Source organism: Anastrepha obliqua, chromosome 2 (genome assembly GCF_027943255.1).
Source record: "Anastrepha obliqua isolate idAnaObli1 chromosome 2, idAnaObli1_1.0, whole genome shotgun sequence".
NCBI lineage: Eukaryota > Metazoa > Arthropoda > Insecta > Diptera > Tephritidae > Anastrepha > Anastrepha obliqua.
Genome location: NC_072893.1, coordinates 4,905,432 through 4,924,365, shown reverse-complemented (window position 1 = coordinate 4,924,365; position 18,934 = coordinate 4,905,432). Strand labels below are relative to the sequence as shown.

General features: G+C 37.3%; 1 protein-coding gene across 1 annotated transcript in view; it reads right to left on the bottom strand.

Annotated features, from left to right (window-relative positions):
- Positions 1 to 16,759, bottom strand: part of LOC129236949 (neuronal acetylcholine receptor subunit alpha-7) — a 190,672-nt gene extending 173,913 nt beyond the window's left edge. Inside the window, exons 1-3 of the mRNA XM_054871271.1 lie at positions 16,195 to 16,759; positions 12,568 to 12,675; positions 8,973 to 9,112 (exon numbers count right to left, since the gene is read on the bottom strand). Coding sequence (XP_054727246.1) covers positions 8,973 to 9,112; positions 12,568 to 12,675; positions 16,195 to 16,759 — 813 coding nt within the window. The remainder of the gene's footprint in view (positions 1 to 8,972; positions 9,113 to 12,567; positions 12,676 to 16,194) is intronic.
- Between the last annotated feature and the right edge of the window lie 2,175 nt (positions 16,760 to 18,934).

Genomic DNA, 18,934 nt, shown 5'->3' with positions numbered 1-18,934 from the left:
TAAGTAAAATATTTAGGAGCAAAAGTTAAAAGAAATTAACTATTTTCTTGCAACCAGCGAGGAAGCAAAGTTCGCGCTATTGAAGTACTTGGCATTGCTGAGTTTATGGCTGATAACCTCGGCAATCTTTCACGAACTTTTCGAAATATCTTCGGACTTTTAATATTGAATGGTGGCTGTAGTAGACACTGCTGGCGTAACAAAAGATAACGAAAGCAATGAATTAACTCGATGTGCAGGAAGGTGTGAATTGGCTAGTTATGCTAATTGGAAGATTTATATTTTTGTTTCTCCAAGTTTTACCATCTTTGCAATTTGCGACAAAAAAAAAGGGTAATGGTGAAGTGTCACACTGAGTGCGTCGTTTAATTTCTTGTCATAACTTGAGTTGTCCAAAAAAGTTGTGGTCAAAATGAGGCTAGAAAAGCAAAGTTTACATGCAGATTTGAGATCTATCTGATACGGTTTTATGGGGTATTAGGTCGTAAAAATGTGTGAGTAGCTTAAAATATATATAATTTTCCATGCCATCAATACATCTTTTGTTAGAAATTGCATATTCTTTCTTAGCACATATATTTGCTAAAAAATTATAACTTTCTTGATGCGCTTTTAGAAACAGTTCTGGGGCTTGGACCGAGATCAAAAAATCTCGACTGCTACTGCAGTTCTTGCGAAGTTACGGTAGTTATTCTTACCAAGTGTGGATAGGGCTTTTAAAAATTGCACCTTTCAATGCCTTCGTGGTTACTTCTGCTTTCTTTGTTCGATCATGTGCACCGAGTGGAAGACACTTTTCTTCAGGGTTTCATCGTTCATATACGAGTACATGTCATAACAAATGAAGTTGTTGTAAGTCTTTGTATGGAAGACAAACAATACTCACTTATCGCCTTTCTCGACATAGAGGGAGCTTTTAACAACGTTAACCTAAGCTCCATATGATCGGACATTGGTCTCAACGATTGTATAAACAAATTGTTTAAAACTAGAAAAGTCATCGCCGACCGATAGTAACGTATGCGGCTCTAGTCTGGTGGCCCGCTATGGAAAAAAATACAACCAAACCAAGGTAAACAAGATTCAATGATCAGCGTGTATCTTAATCACAGGAGCGCTTAGCACCAGACCTACATAAGCGCTTAACATGCTAATACATCTGTTACCATTAGACTTACAGGCAAAAACAATCGCTACATGCAGATAGAAAAACAGGAATATTTTACCTGTTAGTATGATTTCGCCCAAGCATCTCACGTATCACAGCAACACTTGGAGTCACTGGTAGGTAGGGGTTCATGCAGTCAGACCTTCATTGCAATCCCATCTGCAGAAGCTGTCACGCGAAGGAGGTGAAAGGAAGTCTTTTCAACTATTTATGCGAATGTCCAGGCCTAGCCAGAGCAAGACTGCGCTCTTTCGGTAAGCTTTTGCTACAGCAAATTAATAAAAGCTCAGACATAGGGATACAAACTTTGCAAGCTTTCACACACTACTATCAGCAGAGACTTAGAGGTGATATTTCGAGTAATTATCACGGTATAGTGTGCGATGACAACAACATAATTATGGTATTCAAATAGATTGGACTGAGCTTGTTTAGGTTTCTATCATTAGGCATAGATTCTGCAGACCAAATATCGCTTAGCTGCAGGTACAAGCGCTGCTCTCTTCCTCTTGCAATAAACTACTGTTTGCGTATTATTTAATTAAAATTTTGTATTGTCATCTTGCGCTTGCTTTACTGAAAGACCGTCTCCTTCTACTTTTCAATGGCTACTAATGCAACTCGTTCGAAAATGAGCTTTGTGAACTCTCTGCTGGTAGCCTTGCACAGCCCAGTTGCTAATTGATACTTCTACTGCTCTCACCTATTCTTGAACGAGTGCGGTCGGGAAACCTAATTATAGGTTTCTTTGCTTCCAAAATCTGCATTGGGGTGATCATTCAGCGGTGTTTAGAAGTAGTCCCTTCGTATCTCAAGTGAACCGTGGGCCTTTATTATTAGATGTACTTCCCTTATTAACATAACTTGTACTCGCCTCGCAATAATTTGCTGCCGGCCTTAGTTTTTTATATAATCTATGGATGCTGAAGCACAATTCTTATCCCAAAAAGATATTCAGCGAAGGCCAAATCAATAACAAGACTTCAAAAAATGGTTTTATAATGGAAGACAAGTTTTTTAAAAATATTTAGCTCTTGCATAGTAAGCTTCTTCGAGCCAGTGAGGTAAATTGAATCTTTTTTTGCTGAAGGAGTTCTGGACAACCAATGTAACCATAAATACTACTATTCTCATAGATTAACAAGAAATTGAACTGTTCGTCTAATCGTAAACGATTTTAATCTGAGGTGAGTGAAATTTCGTTGGGTCTTTCAATTCTATGGAAGTCTTCAATGTGTGGAAAATTGATTGAAACTGCAAGGGCCATTGAGTATTAGCTTCAATGCCTCCATAAAATTCCCAGTTGAATGGAAGTTTTTTTAAAGTATTTTAATATCATGTTTTGACATTAAAATTGTCATATATTTCAGTTTATTTTTACACAATTTTAAGGAGCCGCTGCTTAGTGAAAGCAGAATAACGCATTAAAAACCGCTTGAACGCAGAAAATTGGTTGTCACATTGCCACAGACAGACACTCTTTTGTGTCGCCTCAGTTAATATCAGATAAACCTTTTCGCAAAATTTCAGGTTTCGTTTTTTTCTCCTCCATCCATTCGCTTACATTGCCGCGTTATGTTATTATCCCTTTTGTTAGCGACCTGGAAGGAGCGATAGGAAGCATCGTAGCTTTATTACTTCCGTTATTTTCGTATTCCACCTGCTTATATTTTTATGTGAATTCCAGGAAGGATTTTTCGAGGAACCAAAATTCAACGAGCCGAAATGACAGGTGCGATTACTTGCATTTTATTTCTGTTCATAGTTCAAGTGGCAATCAACACTGCTTAAGTGTGTGTATGTGTGCTTACAAATTTATACGCGTGTGTGTGCTTCTGATGAAAATTCTGAAAAGCACACTTGCTAGCTGAGTTGGAGACATCTTACCACACAAACACATCCATAATTTTTAACATGAAGATACAGAAGATGTTGATGTTGGATACCTTTAACGTTTGTTTGTACGCGAAAGGACGTATGAGTGCAAGCTGTTAGTTCAGTGTACTGTAAAATTGTGTGATAAACATCACTGAGTGGCGTGAAGTTTTTTCTTATATGTAATTTTATACTTATATATTTATTATCTGTATCTGATTAGGATGAAAGATAGGTCGAAATTGAAGTAATTTGAAAGGGATAAAAAGAGAAACAGAAAAAAATTGCCAAAAGTTTTTTAAATCGCAAATTACATCCAAAGGCTTGTGTGCACACATATAAGTATAACTGACACTGTCTAAATATATAAGAACTTATAAAAAAAGGTATTGCTGAAATATTGTAGCTACAAATTTCATGTATTAAAAATGGAATCTTTGCCATATATGTATCCATGCCCATAAGGAATAAAATGACAGGTCAGGACAAAGTTGAGTTATTAATTATTTACTATATAGATATATATACTTACTTACTTTTTATTTAAAGAGCATATACAGTGCATGACATAAAAACCACTAGTGATGTGGCGCCAAGAAAACCATGCGCAAATATTTAACTTAAGACGATCCTGAATGCGTGAAATCAAAATTTGAAGCATGGACGACCATCAGCACAGATTCTAGATATGGGTGCGTTGTACTTGCTGTAACTACCTCAAGAAAAACCAATTTTAAAGAACTCCAAATGGCGAAGAATTCTAGAGGGAGTATTAAAAGCAATCTTTTCTAAAAGAGAAGGGCAGTCAATAGAGCCAGTTATGATGTTAATGACAAATGATCACCAAAAATGGATATTCGGCCCTCACTTGTAGGAAGACTAAATAAATAGTTAGCAACGAGAGTAGTAAGAAGTTAGTGATAGAGAAAAATTTCGTGAGTGAGGAGCAAATTTAGGGAAAAATGTTCCAACTCGCGCAATGCAGCTAGATTGAATTTTTGCGTAAGGCCTCCAAATAAAAGCTGCATACTCCAGCTTGTACCTATGTAATGCACAATACAATTTCGGCGGATGAAACCTAACATCGAATACGAGCCCGAAAGAATATAATCAGCATGGCTATTATATGTCAGCTTGGATTCAAATACAACGCCAAGATCCTTCATTTGGTTCACAGATTGTAAGACAGAGACCGGAATACTATCAGAAGTATTTAATGTGTGGGTATGCCTACTATAAGAGACATGAAAGCATTTATTGATATTAAATGTCAACAGATTTCTGCGGTGTTCGATGCGGTACCAGCTGGTGGTAGCAGAGGAAGAAGAAGACCTCCTCTGCGTTGAAAAGATCAGGGGTAGAAGGACTTGGCTTGGTGTGTTCGCATAAGTGGTTATTGAGCCAATCAAGAAGAAGATTTTAGATTTAGATTTAGCTTAGGTTGGCTGAGTGGCGCAAATCTGTGATGGTTGCAAATATGATAATGTCATCAACGAAAAGCAGGAAATTGGCAAATTTGGATTTTTGCCACCCGGGTAAGGGCCTGCGGAAGCTACCTTGGAGGACACCTGAGGATGCGATGAATGGTATTGAAACAATGCTTTCAACAGCCTCAAAGTAGCGTTTATCAATTAAGTAGAATGTAACCCAGGATAAAAACGTTGAATGAAAGCTAAAAGTGCTAAATTTCCGTAAAAGTAAACGATGTGACACTTCGTCAAAAGCTTTCACGAAGTCAGTGTAGATAGTATCCACCTGAGACTTATTGTCGAAAGGAGAGAGCAGAAATCGCTGAAAATAGTCAGATTTGTGATAAGGAGGCAAGCAGTTTTTTAACAAAAAGCTAGTGATCATCTACCTCGGCTTGAGACATGGACCTAAGATCAGCAACACCTTTAATAACATCCTCGGTTGCAATGGTTAATGATCCAAAGTTAAGCGAACATTTAATAGGGGAAGCAGAACCCGCTTAAAGGCAGTCCCGGTCATTGAAAAAATTGGTGCAGAAAAACTCGGTAAACAAAGGTTTGCCGAGTCAGAAGCAGAATTCGTAGGATGGCCATTGTAGATGGTATTAATTAGAATTGAGGAGCAAGACTTCTTGGAGCCAGTGAATCGTCAGAAAGACTTGGGGTTCAATGAAATATTGGCTTCGAAGCTTAAAACATAATTTCAACAAGATGCGTGGAATCACTCGACGTTTTATACAAATTGCAAAATTTGTTTTTCAAATTCTTTAGATACTGCAAACGCTTACCACGTCAGGTTATAAACTCTCTTTTTAAAGGAAGGCATGTACACTAAATTTAGCTCGTAGAAAATAGTCTTAAAAATACGGTAACAAGAGGTGAGATTACTGTACAGGAATATGTCAGTCGAAACTAAATTAACAGATACAGTAAAAAATCCTGTGCCTTACATTACTATATAGTTTACTTTTGCGTGGGTTAACAACTCTTTTTTGTTCTTGTCAGTTTAAATTTCACAAAATTAAAATGAAATTAAATACGTGTGAGGGTGGATAGCCAATAAATGCCCATTTACTGCCAGTTATTGTACAATCCTACCTGGCAGCTTAGGGTATTTAAAGTGGTGAGTAAACTTAAACCTAATTTATGTATAAGTATATAAGTATAAGTATTGTATAATATATAAGGCGGCCGCCGTAGCCGAATGGGTTGGTGCATAAGTATCATTCGGAATTCAGAGATACTTTCAAATCTCGGCGTAACACCAAAATGAAGAAAAAGTTGCTTGCAGTTAAATGCACTACCACTCAAAATTTTATCATTGTAGCTAAAAAATAAATAGTTTATATCCAACATAAAACTTTTATTTATTTATTTATTTATTGTCTTTGAATGGATATATTCTTACAGACTATGTTAAGCTAATGTACAATAGTTTAGTAGTTACCAAGAAAATAACGATTTAAGATGGTTGACTAAGATGCCATACGGCCATGTAACATCAGCACCAGAAGAATTGAAAAACATATTTAAATCTGCATATGCCCTAGGGATCGGAGCATTCACCCCGTAGTTGGTTCGCGAGAAGCCAATTTTAAAGGTTTTGTACTGTCGGAGCCTCATATTGGGTATATTAAATTGAATTTTAATTAAAATAATAGATCCAGAAATGATACGTATAATTATACACGATATACAATGATACGTATAATTGAGCACGATAGAATAGATCGTCTGCTATCAAGTGGTTTAAAGTCAATCAAAAAACATCGAGAGCGGTACAATGGTACGATATTCTGTTTTTATGATTTTGGAATAACAGCCCATCTTAATTTGCTTAAACATCAAAAAAGTTTCTAAAATAGAACTAGCCTTCCACTCCAAACCATCTCGTGATTTTATTCAGACGTTAAATTTCAGCTTCATTTATATTGCGTCATTGAGATTTTGAACAATTTGATATTTCTAAAATTTGGAATAATAACCAATCGCAAGTTCAGTCGTAGTTTATTTATTTTTCATATTTTGAGTGTTAGCCAAAGACAAATTTTGCTTTTATTCTAAAAGTTTAGAGTAATAGTTTCAAATTCCGTGTCTACCTAAGCAGTCTAACTTAAGACAGGATTCCGAGGTAAAATCTTTCCACGTGGAACAGCTAAAATCGAGATGCTATCTCGAACTTAAAAAAGAGGAGGAAAAGGAGAAAAAACTTAACTGTTTGCACTGTTCCCTTCTCATAACGGAAATATTGTTAACATAAAGCATAAAAATATTTGCTTAATCAAGTTCCTTAATTAAAATTTATTTCTATTTAAAACTAAAAAGTGCTCTGTTGAATACTTGACGAAATCAAGTTTAGTTGTTATTCCTTGTGGGCACTGATATACGAGTATTTATTTGATACGGTGGTCTAGCTTATATAAAAAAGTGGTTCTTGTTTCAACACACAAATATTAAGGAATAATTACTGACAAGACACTAAATTGGAATATGAATGTAGAAGAGAGGGAAGCTTTAGTAGCTCTACATATTTTCATAGAGAAGGCCATAGAAAACTCACTAACTGTATAGCACCGTTATCAGACCTCTCCTCCTTTACCGGATTATAGTTCGGAGGACGGCTCTCGACAAGACTACGATTACAAACAGGCTTCAGAGTTTAACAGTTCAACGTACGGCGCTTTATGTTACAGCGGCGCTCTTAGAACGACTCCCTCTGATGCTCTGAATACGTTTATTCTAGCACCATTTAGGTGATGGACATTTGACCATAACACTAAGTCTGGGTCCAAAAAACCCTATCTACTATTGTTTCAACGAACCATAATTTAACAAGTAATTTAGAACTAGAATTCCAGCTAGATGTGAGTGGTTTTACAACATGCAGGGTGCGCCAACTTTTATGTCGGTATGTAAACGCTGAATAACTTTATCATTTACCAACCGATCGACTTCAACATACATGTTTTCGATACGTCAATTCAGTGCAATTTCAACCATGGATCGCATTTCCGCATCCATTCCATATGGGTGCCAGGGCATAGCGAATTAGTGAGAGAGAGCATTATCACTTGAGCCAACACGAGATGGGTTGATAGTCGGCCATGTAACGCTATAAAAAGAATTTGGCTAGAATGGAACATCAGGCACTCAAAGGCGTTACTTAATAGGCCAAGAAAAAACGCCTCTATGTTAGTTGTTTTGATCACAGGTCTTTGTACCTCTTTTCGACTTATGCAGAGGTTGCAAGAATGAGGAGGGGGAAGAAAATGTCAGAAATCGTCTCTGTCACTGTCTTGTGTGACATGCCACTAGACTTAGATACTGACGGTCGCTGGTTTTTGGTAAACGCGTATTTCTCTACAACTATAGGGAACTTTCTTTTTTGAACGACGATAACGACGATGAAAAAATCCTACTTTGGTTGGGTATTGTGTAAAGTATTAATTCAGTTAGTTTATAGTTGGACACTGTGCAAGTTAATGAGACTGAGGACACTTTTGTTCTGACTTCATGACACCACTAAACAAAGTTTTCATCGTCAACATCATTGTTGGCTTGACGGTCTTAGTAGAAACTTCGCTTCTTCGAGGAAATTTAAGACTAAAATTTCTAACAGGCCAGTTGTCTCTTGGTAATTTTGGGTACAATGGCCTTCGAAGGCCTTGTTGCACTGGGCTTAAAGTTCGTTTCAGAAAAGCTTTCGAATATTTTCAGCTTTGGACCACCCATTGTGCACAATTTAAAAAATAGTATTATTATTATAATTGGCGCTTACACCTTTTACTGAACTTTGGACGAGATCCTCCTCTTATTTCTGAGGTGCGCCTTTATGTTGTACCACTAATGGAGGGACCTGCAGTTTTAAGCCGACTCCGAACGGCAAATGTGTTTTTGTTATGGAAAATTTTTTCACGGCAGAAATACCCTCAGAGATTTGCCATTGCTTGTCGAGGGGCGACCGCTCTTGGTGTTTCATGCACAGAGATTCCAACCTAGGCATTTCACGCACCAACCCATTCGGCTACGGCCGCTCTCTGTGGTATAATCTCTGCAAATTAGTCTTTGACACAAACAAAATCTGATATTAGCTGATTAATTTTAGTTCCCACTTTATTTGCTTTTCCACCTCGGGCTGTATTTCAAAGCTGCTATTTTCGTCGTGGTTTGCATTTCAACTAAGCTATTGGCCCACCCTGGTATACCTCAACACTGAATATTTTTTTCGCATGCACGATTGAAAGACAAATAGTATTTTTTATACCCTTACACTCGTTTGATTGCCTTTGTTTGCTAATTTAATGCTTTTACTGTTGCATACCTCAGGGCGTATTAAAATGTAATTTGCGCATTTATTTTACGAGAAGCTTTATGCCTGAGTAAGATTGAATGTGCAGAATAGGGGCAACACATACTTATGCGCGCATGTGTGTGTGAAAGGAAAGACAAACAACACTTACCACATCAATGATTTGCATTAGCGTCAGCCCAAAGCTCAGCTGTAGTGGATCGGATTCATTCACAACGGGGCGCTCCAAACTGTTGTAGTTGTCGAGCAGGGCGTGCAGTAGGCGTTTCTCATGCGGGCCAGCTGTGCAAACTGCAAGGCGGAAAGAGAAGAAAACGTAAAAAGAGTTGCTAAAGGTTGAGGAACAACGTAAAATATAAAGGCTGTTTGCCGTTGAAAATAAAAACATAAAAACAGTTACCCAAATATTTGAAATGCGTCAAACGCAGCACACGTTTCGTTAAAGTGTTTGTTTTGATTGAGTTATGTAAAGTGTTTGGGTTGATAGCGGCGTGCATTCGTCATTTGGGGTTTGTTATGGAAAAAATCGAAAATGTTACATTATACACAACACGCGTGCGTCCTTCATCGGCAATAACAACAAACAAACAATGAAGGCGGTAAACGCAATAAATCTGTGGCGCCACTTCAAACTCAGCCATAGTGGCTTGTACGTGATTTTGAAAATTGAAAACGGAAAGTCATCAGCGAAATTGTTGACTTCAGCGGAAGTAAGGAGCAGCAAAGTAAGGTAGATAGGTGCGTACGAAGGCAGGAAGGAAGGAAGCAAGGAGAGAAGGAGGGTCCCACGATAGGTGGAAACATCAAAATGTGACGAACATCAGCTAGGTGAGCTGGTATCCGCCCGCTGCTTCTTTGGGGCGTTTCGGTGACTGCTTAGAAATGTGGCAGGGCATTGATGGGAAGTTGGGTTAACCAGTCAGTGAGTGGCACAAAACATGCGGTGACTTCAGTTCGCTTTACAGCGGTTTAATTTTTTGTGTTATTTTGCAATTGTGATATCTTATTTCCCGCAATCGCTGCGGTCTTCGTTCAAAAGATCCTTGAGCAGTTATTCGTTCTAAATTTGAAGCGTTTTTGCGCTACTTTTCCGCAGCGAGTAGCAAATTACCACAGATATGATGCGTTATTTCAAGTTGCTATTGTTGCTATTGTTGGTGATGTTCTTTTACAACTTTTTCTTTTTGATATCAGTGTGGCCGGATTATTTTTATGTTTGTTGTTTTATCACTTTTGTTTTGCTTTATTTGCTTTTTTTTTTGTGTCATCAACTTCCTCCAACTACCATTTCTCTCATTTACTTCCTCCTAGTCCCTCTATTCTTATGCTCCTGGCACATCCACCGTTATCCTGCTGTTATTATATTTCAAAATTGAATTTGTTCGCCCCAAATATGCTGGGCTTGGCTCTACTTTGACAATAAGATTAGCCTGATAACATAGCGCAGCTAGTGGAGTGGAAAATCACTAACAGCAAATTATTTGTAGCAACATTTCTATTTATTTACCTGTTCACTATTTTGGTGTACAAGCAAGGGCTTTGCTCTGTTGGAAGGATGGCAGAAATAGCGTATCGATTGGGAAATTTGATAAGCTCACAAATGTGTTGGGAAATGAGGTCGTATGAGTGTGTGTGTGTGAGGGCGCGTTTGCTGATGTGCTCATAGTAAATAGGGGAGATTGTAGAATTTAATGTCGCAAATCGCTCATTGATGTTTAAGATAAAATAAAAATGGTTCCCTTAGCAGGAAAAATATATTGATATAATTTTTAATAAATGCGGGAGCTGGTACATATAATGACAAACAGCCAATGACGAATAATGCTGGTGGACTTTGACGGACTATGTTTATAGTGCAAGAATTCCAAAGAATTTTGCAACACCGCATAACCAACGCCACCATTAAGAATTCACATTTAAATTAAATAAACTGTAAAAATGCAAAACTATCGTAAAGTGTTTAGATCCATATCAATAATAAAATTTAAAAATCTTGTAGTTTGCTGCATTTCATCATTTCATGGGTGAATTTACAGGACATTGGCTGCGAGGCCATTACTTGGTGTAGTTTTTGCGTTAGTTGTAGGCAGGATGAGTTGGAATCATCTTAGTACCTTCTTCTTAGCTGCTCTACCTGCGCGAAGCTAAGATTAAGGCATCTTAGCTCTCGTTTCTTTACTACGCCTGCTAATACAACCTAATGAGCTTCATCAGTTATATGAAGTGGCTAACTCCACCGCAAATCAGTCATTGTTCGTGTGCCTTCATCAAATATACATCTCCCCTCCTCCTCCTTCCTTTTTTCTCAGCCAAAGGACAAATTTTTGATTTTCGTTCAGGGTGCCCTCTCTATGGACAACCATTTCAACTTAACCTAACCTACATATCCTCTAACTAGTTTTTATTTCTGTGAATTAATATATTTTATTTTTCCCGCACAAGTTCACGATTCTCAATAGGGGTTTTTACATTTTTGTACACCAAAATTTATGAAGAACATGCCCCAGTCATTCATAGTCAAATTCTGTTCAAAAGCTATCCAGAAGTTTTCAATAAGGACAAAATATAATCTCTGTGATTATTGGTTCGCATATTTCAAAGCATCTTTTAATTCTAAATCCCCTTTGCAGGGCGGTCTTTGTTTATCTTAGGAATAATGGGGGAACCGATGATTGGGAGAGTGTTACCTGAGCTTCTGAGCGAGCTCGTGTACGAGCCTGTTTATTTGAGCTTGATAGCTAATAAGATTTGTTAGAGAATATCAGTGTGGTAGAGCTTAATATATTTTGATACATTTATAAGGTCTTATAGCTCGGCGATTGTTTGAACGAGTCGCTTTTATTGAGAAGAGCTTAATGATTTGATGGATTTGTGCATTACATAGCTGTATTATCCACGAAACATAGGTAGGCGGGTAGGTAGGTTAGATGAAAAGAGTACTACGGATACACTACAAGTAGCACTAGAGTGCCGTTTGGATGCCATAATGTAGATCACTACCTGCGAAAAATTACAAAACTTAAAGAAGGAAACCATCTACTGTTATCCAGTGTTGCTGATAGAGTGGGGGAGAGAAAGCGGATCTAGGCTGGAGAACAGCCGCAGGATATCCCCGAAAGGCACACTAAGAAACATCAAGAAACTAGTCGCCAGGCCATTTTCAAAGGAAGTGTTAAACAGTCTTTTACTCTTTAGGATCCCTGAGCTTCTGCAAAGGGGGCTGTACGGAAGCCCAAGCTTTTCCACATGAGTCCAGTGATCTGTGACCATCAATATGAGTTTGGAAATTGAATGCCGGGGATTCCCCAGCACTCTAATCATCCCGCTTCTTTCGTATTGAGGTCAAAGTGTTTCTGGAGATAGCACACAATAAGATCTGTCTTGTGCTTTTTTAAGAAATCGATTGTGCAGTTCTCCTTTAACAACGGGCAACTGAAACCCGTTCCGTCGACCCTTTCCTGGCAAGCTCATCGGCAATTTCATTTCCCTCTATGTTCCTATGCCGTGGAACCCAGATAAGATAACTGTTTTCCGCATGCTCGAGACGTTTGATCTCCTCTTTACAGGTGTTCAGCAGGCTCCAACATGGTGACGACAGCGCCTTGATCGGACCTTGACAATCGGAAAAGATATTTATGTCCCCCTCCCTACAACGCTCTTTAAGCATTTCATCCACGAATCGTACTCTTTAAATTTAATATTTCATAAAGCCCTTGAGAGACTCGGAAGCGGAACTAGTTGCATACTCACAGAGTGGTTAGAAATTAAGTGGTTAGAATTAACAGTATTAGTGTCGTTGGCTACATTCATAAAACCAGAAGTAGAAATAAGGGGTAAGCCATCGTCAAGGCGATCTAAACAAAGTACATATATATATTTATTTATTTATTCATTTAATTCAATTAATAGTCTAAAAATACAGTATTTCTTACAGACTATGAAAACAGATTAATACTAAATTAATTAATCAAAGTAAAACTAAACTTATAATTAACTAGCTTCAATAGTAATGAGTAAAAGAAAAAGATAAAATTTCTTATAACTTACAAAGAGGATTAATTCATTTTAGTAAGTCAAGAAATACACAGTTTCTTACTAACTACATAGAACTAAGAGTATTTATATAGAAGTAGTTGACAAAATTAAAGCTTATTCAACTAAATTAACAGAATATATTAGGTAATTATTTAGAATTCTTACAAAGGAAGAAATTTTTTAATTGGGTATTAAATACCTGTTTCGCTCTGGAGAAGTCTAGGTCCAAAAGGGAGGCGAGATAGTTAATGTCAGACAGCGTTCTAACAAGAGGTGCTTTGGAACTATATAATGTCCTCCTAACGCCAACATGAAAAATTTTGACACGACGAAAGTTCCTGCAAGGAACATTAAACTGTATTCTTTCAAGAAGAATCGGGCAGTCAATTAGTCCATTAACAAGATCGAAAATAAAAGAAACTGCCTGAAACGTACCTCTGTCACTTAATGGACAGAGACTAATCAAACGACAGCGTGAGACGTATGATGGTTTGGGGTCTGAGAAATTGAGTGAATGTAGCGCGAAACGCACAAAAATTTTTTGAACCCTCTCCACTCGATTTATATGAACTGCATGATAAGGCCTCCAAATAAAAGAGGCATAATCCAATTTGGACCGCACAAACGCAGAGTATAAAATCTTAAGAGTATATGGATCAGTGAAATGCGATGAGTGCCGTCTAACAAAAGCGAGCATAGCAAGAGAATTGGAAACGGCATAATTTAGGTGCGTGATAAAATTAAGCTTTGAATCAAAGAAAACCCCTAAATCTTTTATCACATCAGACGAGCCAAGATATGTATAATTGATATGATAAGAGGTGTTGAGGGGGTTTTGAAGCTTAGAAAAAGTGATTTTATGACATTTTTCAATATTAAGAAATAGACGATTTATAAGGCACCAGGAAAATAAATTATTCAACTCGAACTGAAGGGCGGCTGAATCACTAGAATTTCTTATTTCAGCGTATACTTTTAGGTCATCAGCATAGAGAAGAAAATTAGCGAAGGAAAAACACGAACATATATCATTAATAAACAAAACAAATAACAGAGGTCCTAAAATACTACCCTGAGGTACACCAGAGGTGGCAGTGTAGTGTTTCGAAGAAACACCATCGATAACTACAGTGCAGCATCTCTTTATTAAATAGGACCGAATCCAATCAAGGAAAGTAGAATGAAAACCGAGACAAGCCAATTTAGTTACTAAAATCGTATGGGAGATTTTATCAAAGGCTTTAGAAAAATCCGTGTATATCGCGTCAGTTTGGAAACCATTCTGGAAGCCAGCGTGGACATCATCAGAAAAAACGGATAAGTTAGTTAAGGTAGATCTGGCAGCTACAAAACCATGCTGACGTGGACTAATTAGACGTTTAACACTAAAATATAACTTGTCTTTGATAACGCATTCAAAGAGTTTAGATACAGCAGATAATTTGGAAATTGGTCTGTAATTTACGATAGCACTTTTATTACCGCTTTTGAAAATAGGAGTGACTGAAGTCAGCTTCCAATCGTCGATAAATATTCCTTCGGCCAATGATTTGTTAAAAATTAGTTTAAGAGGTTGAACCAAAGAGCGACAATTTTTAAACAAAGTTACAGAAAGCCCGTCAACATCCGAATGGGCCGAGTTTTTAATCTTTAACAACCCCTCAATGACATCATCATCTGATAGAACAAGCGAACCAAAGTCAACTGAAGACGAGATTTTCCCCACGAAATTATGGCGAATGGCTGCCAAATGTTCCTCCTGAATATCTTCATCAGACACGAAGTTAGATGAAAAGAAATCAGCAAATAAATTCGCTGCATCGCTGACAGAGCAAGCAGTTACGTCCCTATAAAAAACAGAGTTAGGAATAGAAGAGGCCTTTTTGATCGATTTAATATATCGCCAAAAATTCTTCGGATTACTTTTTATATTTAGCTCAGATTTGTGAATGAATTCCTTATACAAAGACTTATTTAAAGTACGAAACTTATTCCTGTGGAGGATAAAAAAATCATAATAGCGGGTTTCGTTAGTTAACTTGAACTTCTTAAAAAACTTATTTCTCAAATTTTTATGATGTTTAAGTTCTCTCGTGCACCAAGGAATCTTATAATTTACACGCTTAAAAATTGGAACATGTTGAGAGCATATATCAAGGACTAAAGTTTTAAATATCTTAAAGCACTCAGCAACTTCAATATTGCCTAGAGATACTTCCCAATCAATTTCACGTAAGGCATTATCGAGAGTTTGGAAATCACAATTGGCAAAATTAAAGGAGGGATGAGCACTATCGGGCCTAGATTCAAAAAATTCTAAAAATTCCAAGTCTAGCTTTAAAGGAATATGGTGAACGCTGATCGGCGATATAGAAGAAAAAGACTGCGATAGAACAGAACTAATGTTGTCACTTATAAAAATCAAATCTAATAAACGACTCATACTATTAGTTAACCCATTAATCTGAGTTAGACCCATGCCCAGTAAATTATCAATAAAAAAAGATTCAGTAGGACTATTGACATTTGAAGGCGTTAGATATACGTTATTGTCTAAATATACCCAATTTATATTGCTTAAGTTAAAATCCCCTAAGACACATAATTGGTTATTCCCAATAACATCTTGAAGGGCTAATATGTTGTTCACATGCGACTTATACAAGTGCTCATTACTTAAGGGTGGAATATAAGACACACAAATATAAAGAAAACTATGCGCACCACGTATTCGCACGCATAGCTGGTCTAATACAGTATCAGTCTCATGTAATTGAACGAGTGATGCGTGACGATTACAGCGAACTGCAATCATGACTCCGCCTCCTCTGCTACATCCAGTTTTGACAGCATCTCTGTCTTTACGAAAAAGAACGTAAATGTTTGGATCGAAGAATTCAGCATCAAAAAAGTTTGAGTTGAGCCAAGTTTCGGTTATAACCACCACATCATACTCACAAAATGAACTAAGCAATCGTACTTCATCTGACTTACTTCTTAGTCCGGACGCATTTTCATAATAAATTTTTAATCGATTATTAGGCCTGGCACAGGCAACTAATTCTGCGGCGGTTGATTTATTTGCTTGGTAAGGTACAGATCCTACGTAGTCACTTCTTTGTTTACTCGCTCTTGAAAAAACTTGAAAGGGCGTACTTTTACGCCAGCTGGCCAGAGCTCTGAATTTAGTAAGCTGTCGTAATGATTTGAGAAGACCCCTAGTTTAAAGTTCACTCGCTTTAGAGAATCAACAGCCACATCCTTCTTTACAAGGGTATAGCAAGATATCATTTCGGAACTAATTGATGAATGCTTAGATACGTAGGCGATAATATTACTTGTTGTTACAGATGGCTTAAATGAAGATAAATGTAACCATTTCATTCTATGAGCAACATTTAATTCATCATTTGAGCTCGACCCAACAACGATTTTACGAGTAAGCGCTTTCACTTTTGGCTTATTCGTACCAATAGAAAGAGCGGACGCAGAGTTAGAAGCAGAAGCAGAGGCATCCGCAGCAGAGGCGGGATGAGAAGTTAATTTAGCAACGTCGGCGTAAGATGCAGTCGCAGCCGCAGCAGAATCCACCACCGTTGCTGAACACGATACTTTGTTGGTCTTGCGTTGCTCAATTGGCTGAGCCGTTTGTTGATTAGATTTATTTCCCTCTTCTACAGCTGGGAGAGGATTTATGTGAAGAGAAAGCGAAGAAGCGGTAGATGGCAAATTGACGGCAGACTTAGGAGACAATTGTTTTGATGCACTTTTCACATTTTTGTTAGCACACTTGCAAGAGCATGCAATGCGTCGGAGTTCTTTGACTTCCTTTGTGAGCATGGAAATAGCTGATACCACATCTTCGGTGTGTGATTTGCGCATAGCTTTAATTTCGGAATGCATATGTTCCGTTTTTTCAACTAAGAGCTGCTTTTCTGTTTGTAAGATATTTAGCATTGACACCGCGCTCTTGTATTCTATTTTATATATATAATTGGCGCGTACTCCCTTTGGGTGTTTGACCGAGTTCCTCCTTTTCTTTGAGGTGTGCGTCTTGATGTTTTTCCACTCGGAGGTTTGCCATGGGCGACCGCTATTAGAAAATTTTTTTTCTTCATTTTGGTCTTTCAGCGAGATTGGAACCTACGTTCTCTCTCTGAAATCCGAATGGTAGTTACTCACCAACCCATTCGGCTACGGCGACCGCCCAATAATCTCTATACTCTTCTTCTGTACTTCTTTTTCGAAAATTGCAACATTCCAATTGCAATTGCAAAATATATGGGAATTCAGGAAACAGGAAAAGAGGTCGGTAAACTCATCTTTGGATAAGAATATCGATTTCATCCACATAGAAGAATTGCCCGACAGCTAAAACTATAATAATTAGATTGCGTACAATGTTGTTGTCCGAGCTCAACGATGATTTTAGTGCCACATAGCCAAAGTTTTGCTTCACGATATGATAAAAATCATTTATATTTAACCCTCCGTTGGTAAAATTTTTTATAATCTTCGGTTGGACACCCGCGTCTTTTGCTCGAGGATCCTTTTTAAAAAGTTATTTCCATAAATCAATAGAAAATTAAATTGTAGGAAGCTACCTGAAAGCTCAAGTCATTAATATAATGGATATATGTTAAATTCACGTCCGAGGTTGGAAAAGTCTGGCCAGAGGAGAAGGAAGGTTTAAACGTCTTCAATAGCTTGATCGTTTTTGAAACTTTTCAGGGGTGATCCACTCAAGGGTAGCACTTTTTTGCAGAGCATAATTTTTTTTTTGATAAACCGGAGGTATGTTATCGTGAGAAATTGCGTAGTGGCATAAACTAAAATGTATATAAAAACCGCGATAAATCTTTTTTTACAAAAATTTTATAAGATCAGTATTTAGGAGATCCAGTCAAGGTGACATAGCCTTATAAAATATTTTCATAACTTGAAATTAAATTAATTACATCTGATGAAAATACGTGAAAGTTCACATGAAAGAAAACCGATAAGAGTGGCAATGTGGCAAGTGCTTGGCAAACACAAATATTACTTCCTTTGAACTTAACAAAAAGCATAAGCAAATATAATATTTCTGTGCATATTAATGCATAAAGCCATATTGGATTCGCAGGGCCATCGCCAACCGTCATTAACAAGTGGAATTACATGGTGAGTAATGGGAAGTAGTTAGCGGTAACTGCTTACGGTAAACGGCGGGGGGGAGATGGGAAGATTACATTATGGGCTGTAGGGTAGTTGGCAGACATTGGTAAAGATAACGGCTTAATGCATGTAATTTCAGCTGTAATATCAGCAAGGCAAAGGAGCTGAACAGCTGCCAGGCTACTTAATTATAAAGGCTTGAGCACGTCCGGAAAATGATGAATGACTGAAAGCGCGCCGTCTCGTTTCATAATCCGCCGATGTTAAATGAGCCATGCTCCAGCTGTATTGATGGTGGAAGGGCGGAAAAGCAAAGTGAGTAAAGTGAGACAAGAATTACACTCCACAGACACATCCAAATATGTTTCATTTTCTCATAACACACCAATGGGCAAAAATTAGCAGAGAAAGCTATTAATCGCCTAATTAAATTCAACATTGCCATTGTCTGACGGGTGGCAAATTGTCTGGGTCGGTGAAAAGTCGTAAATATTTGCTAAAGAAATAATCTAATCGAGTTAAAAAAAATTAAACAAAAATAAAAACTAAATACTGTCAGTTATCATAATGAGAGCAGACGGCATTTAAATGGTGGAATGGCAGACGAAGTGGTGATTTGAAACACATATTTGAGTTGGTACTTTTGTTACTCTGCTGATAGAAATTCATAGTAAATATATTATATAAAGTGTCTGCTTATTTAGATGGACTTTTTCATTTAATTTTGAGTTTTTATTTTTATTATTTTATTTTTGCTTGATTTTAATAATCTACAGTACAAAATACCTTACTACTACCTTACACTACCTCTACTACTAGACACAAATGTAAAGAAGAGAAAGTCACATTTTGTAATATTAGAAATTAATACAAATACAATATTAAGCAACTAAATTTAAATTTTAAAAAATTTTATCTGGA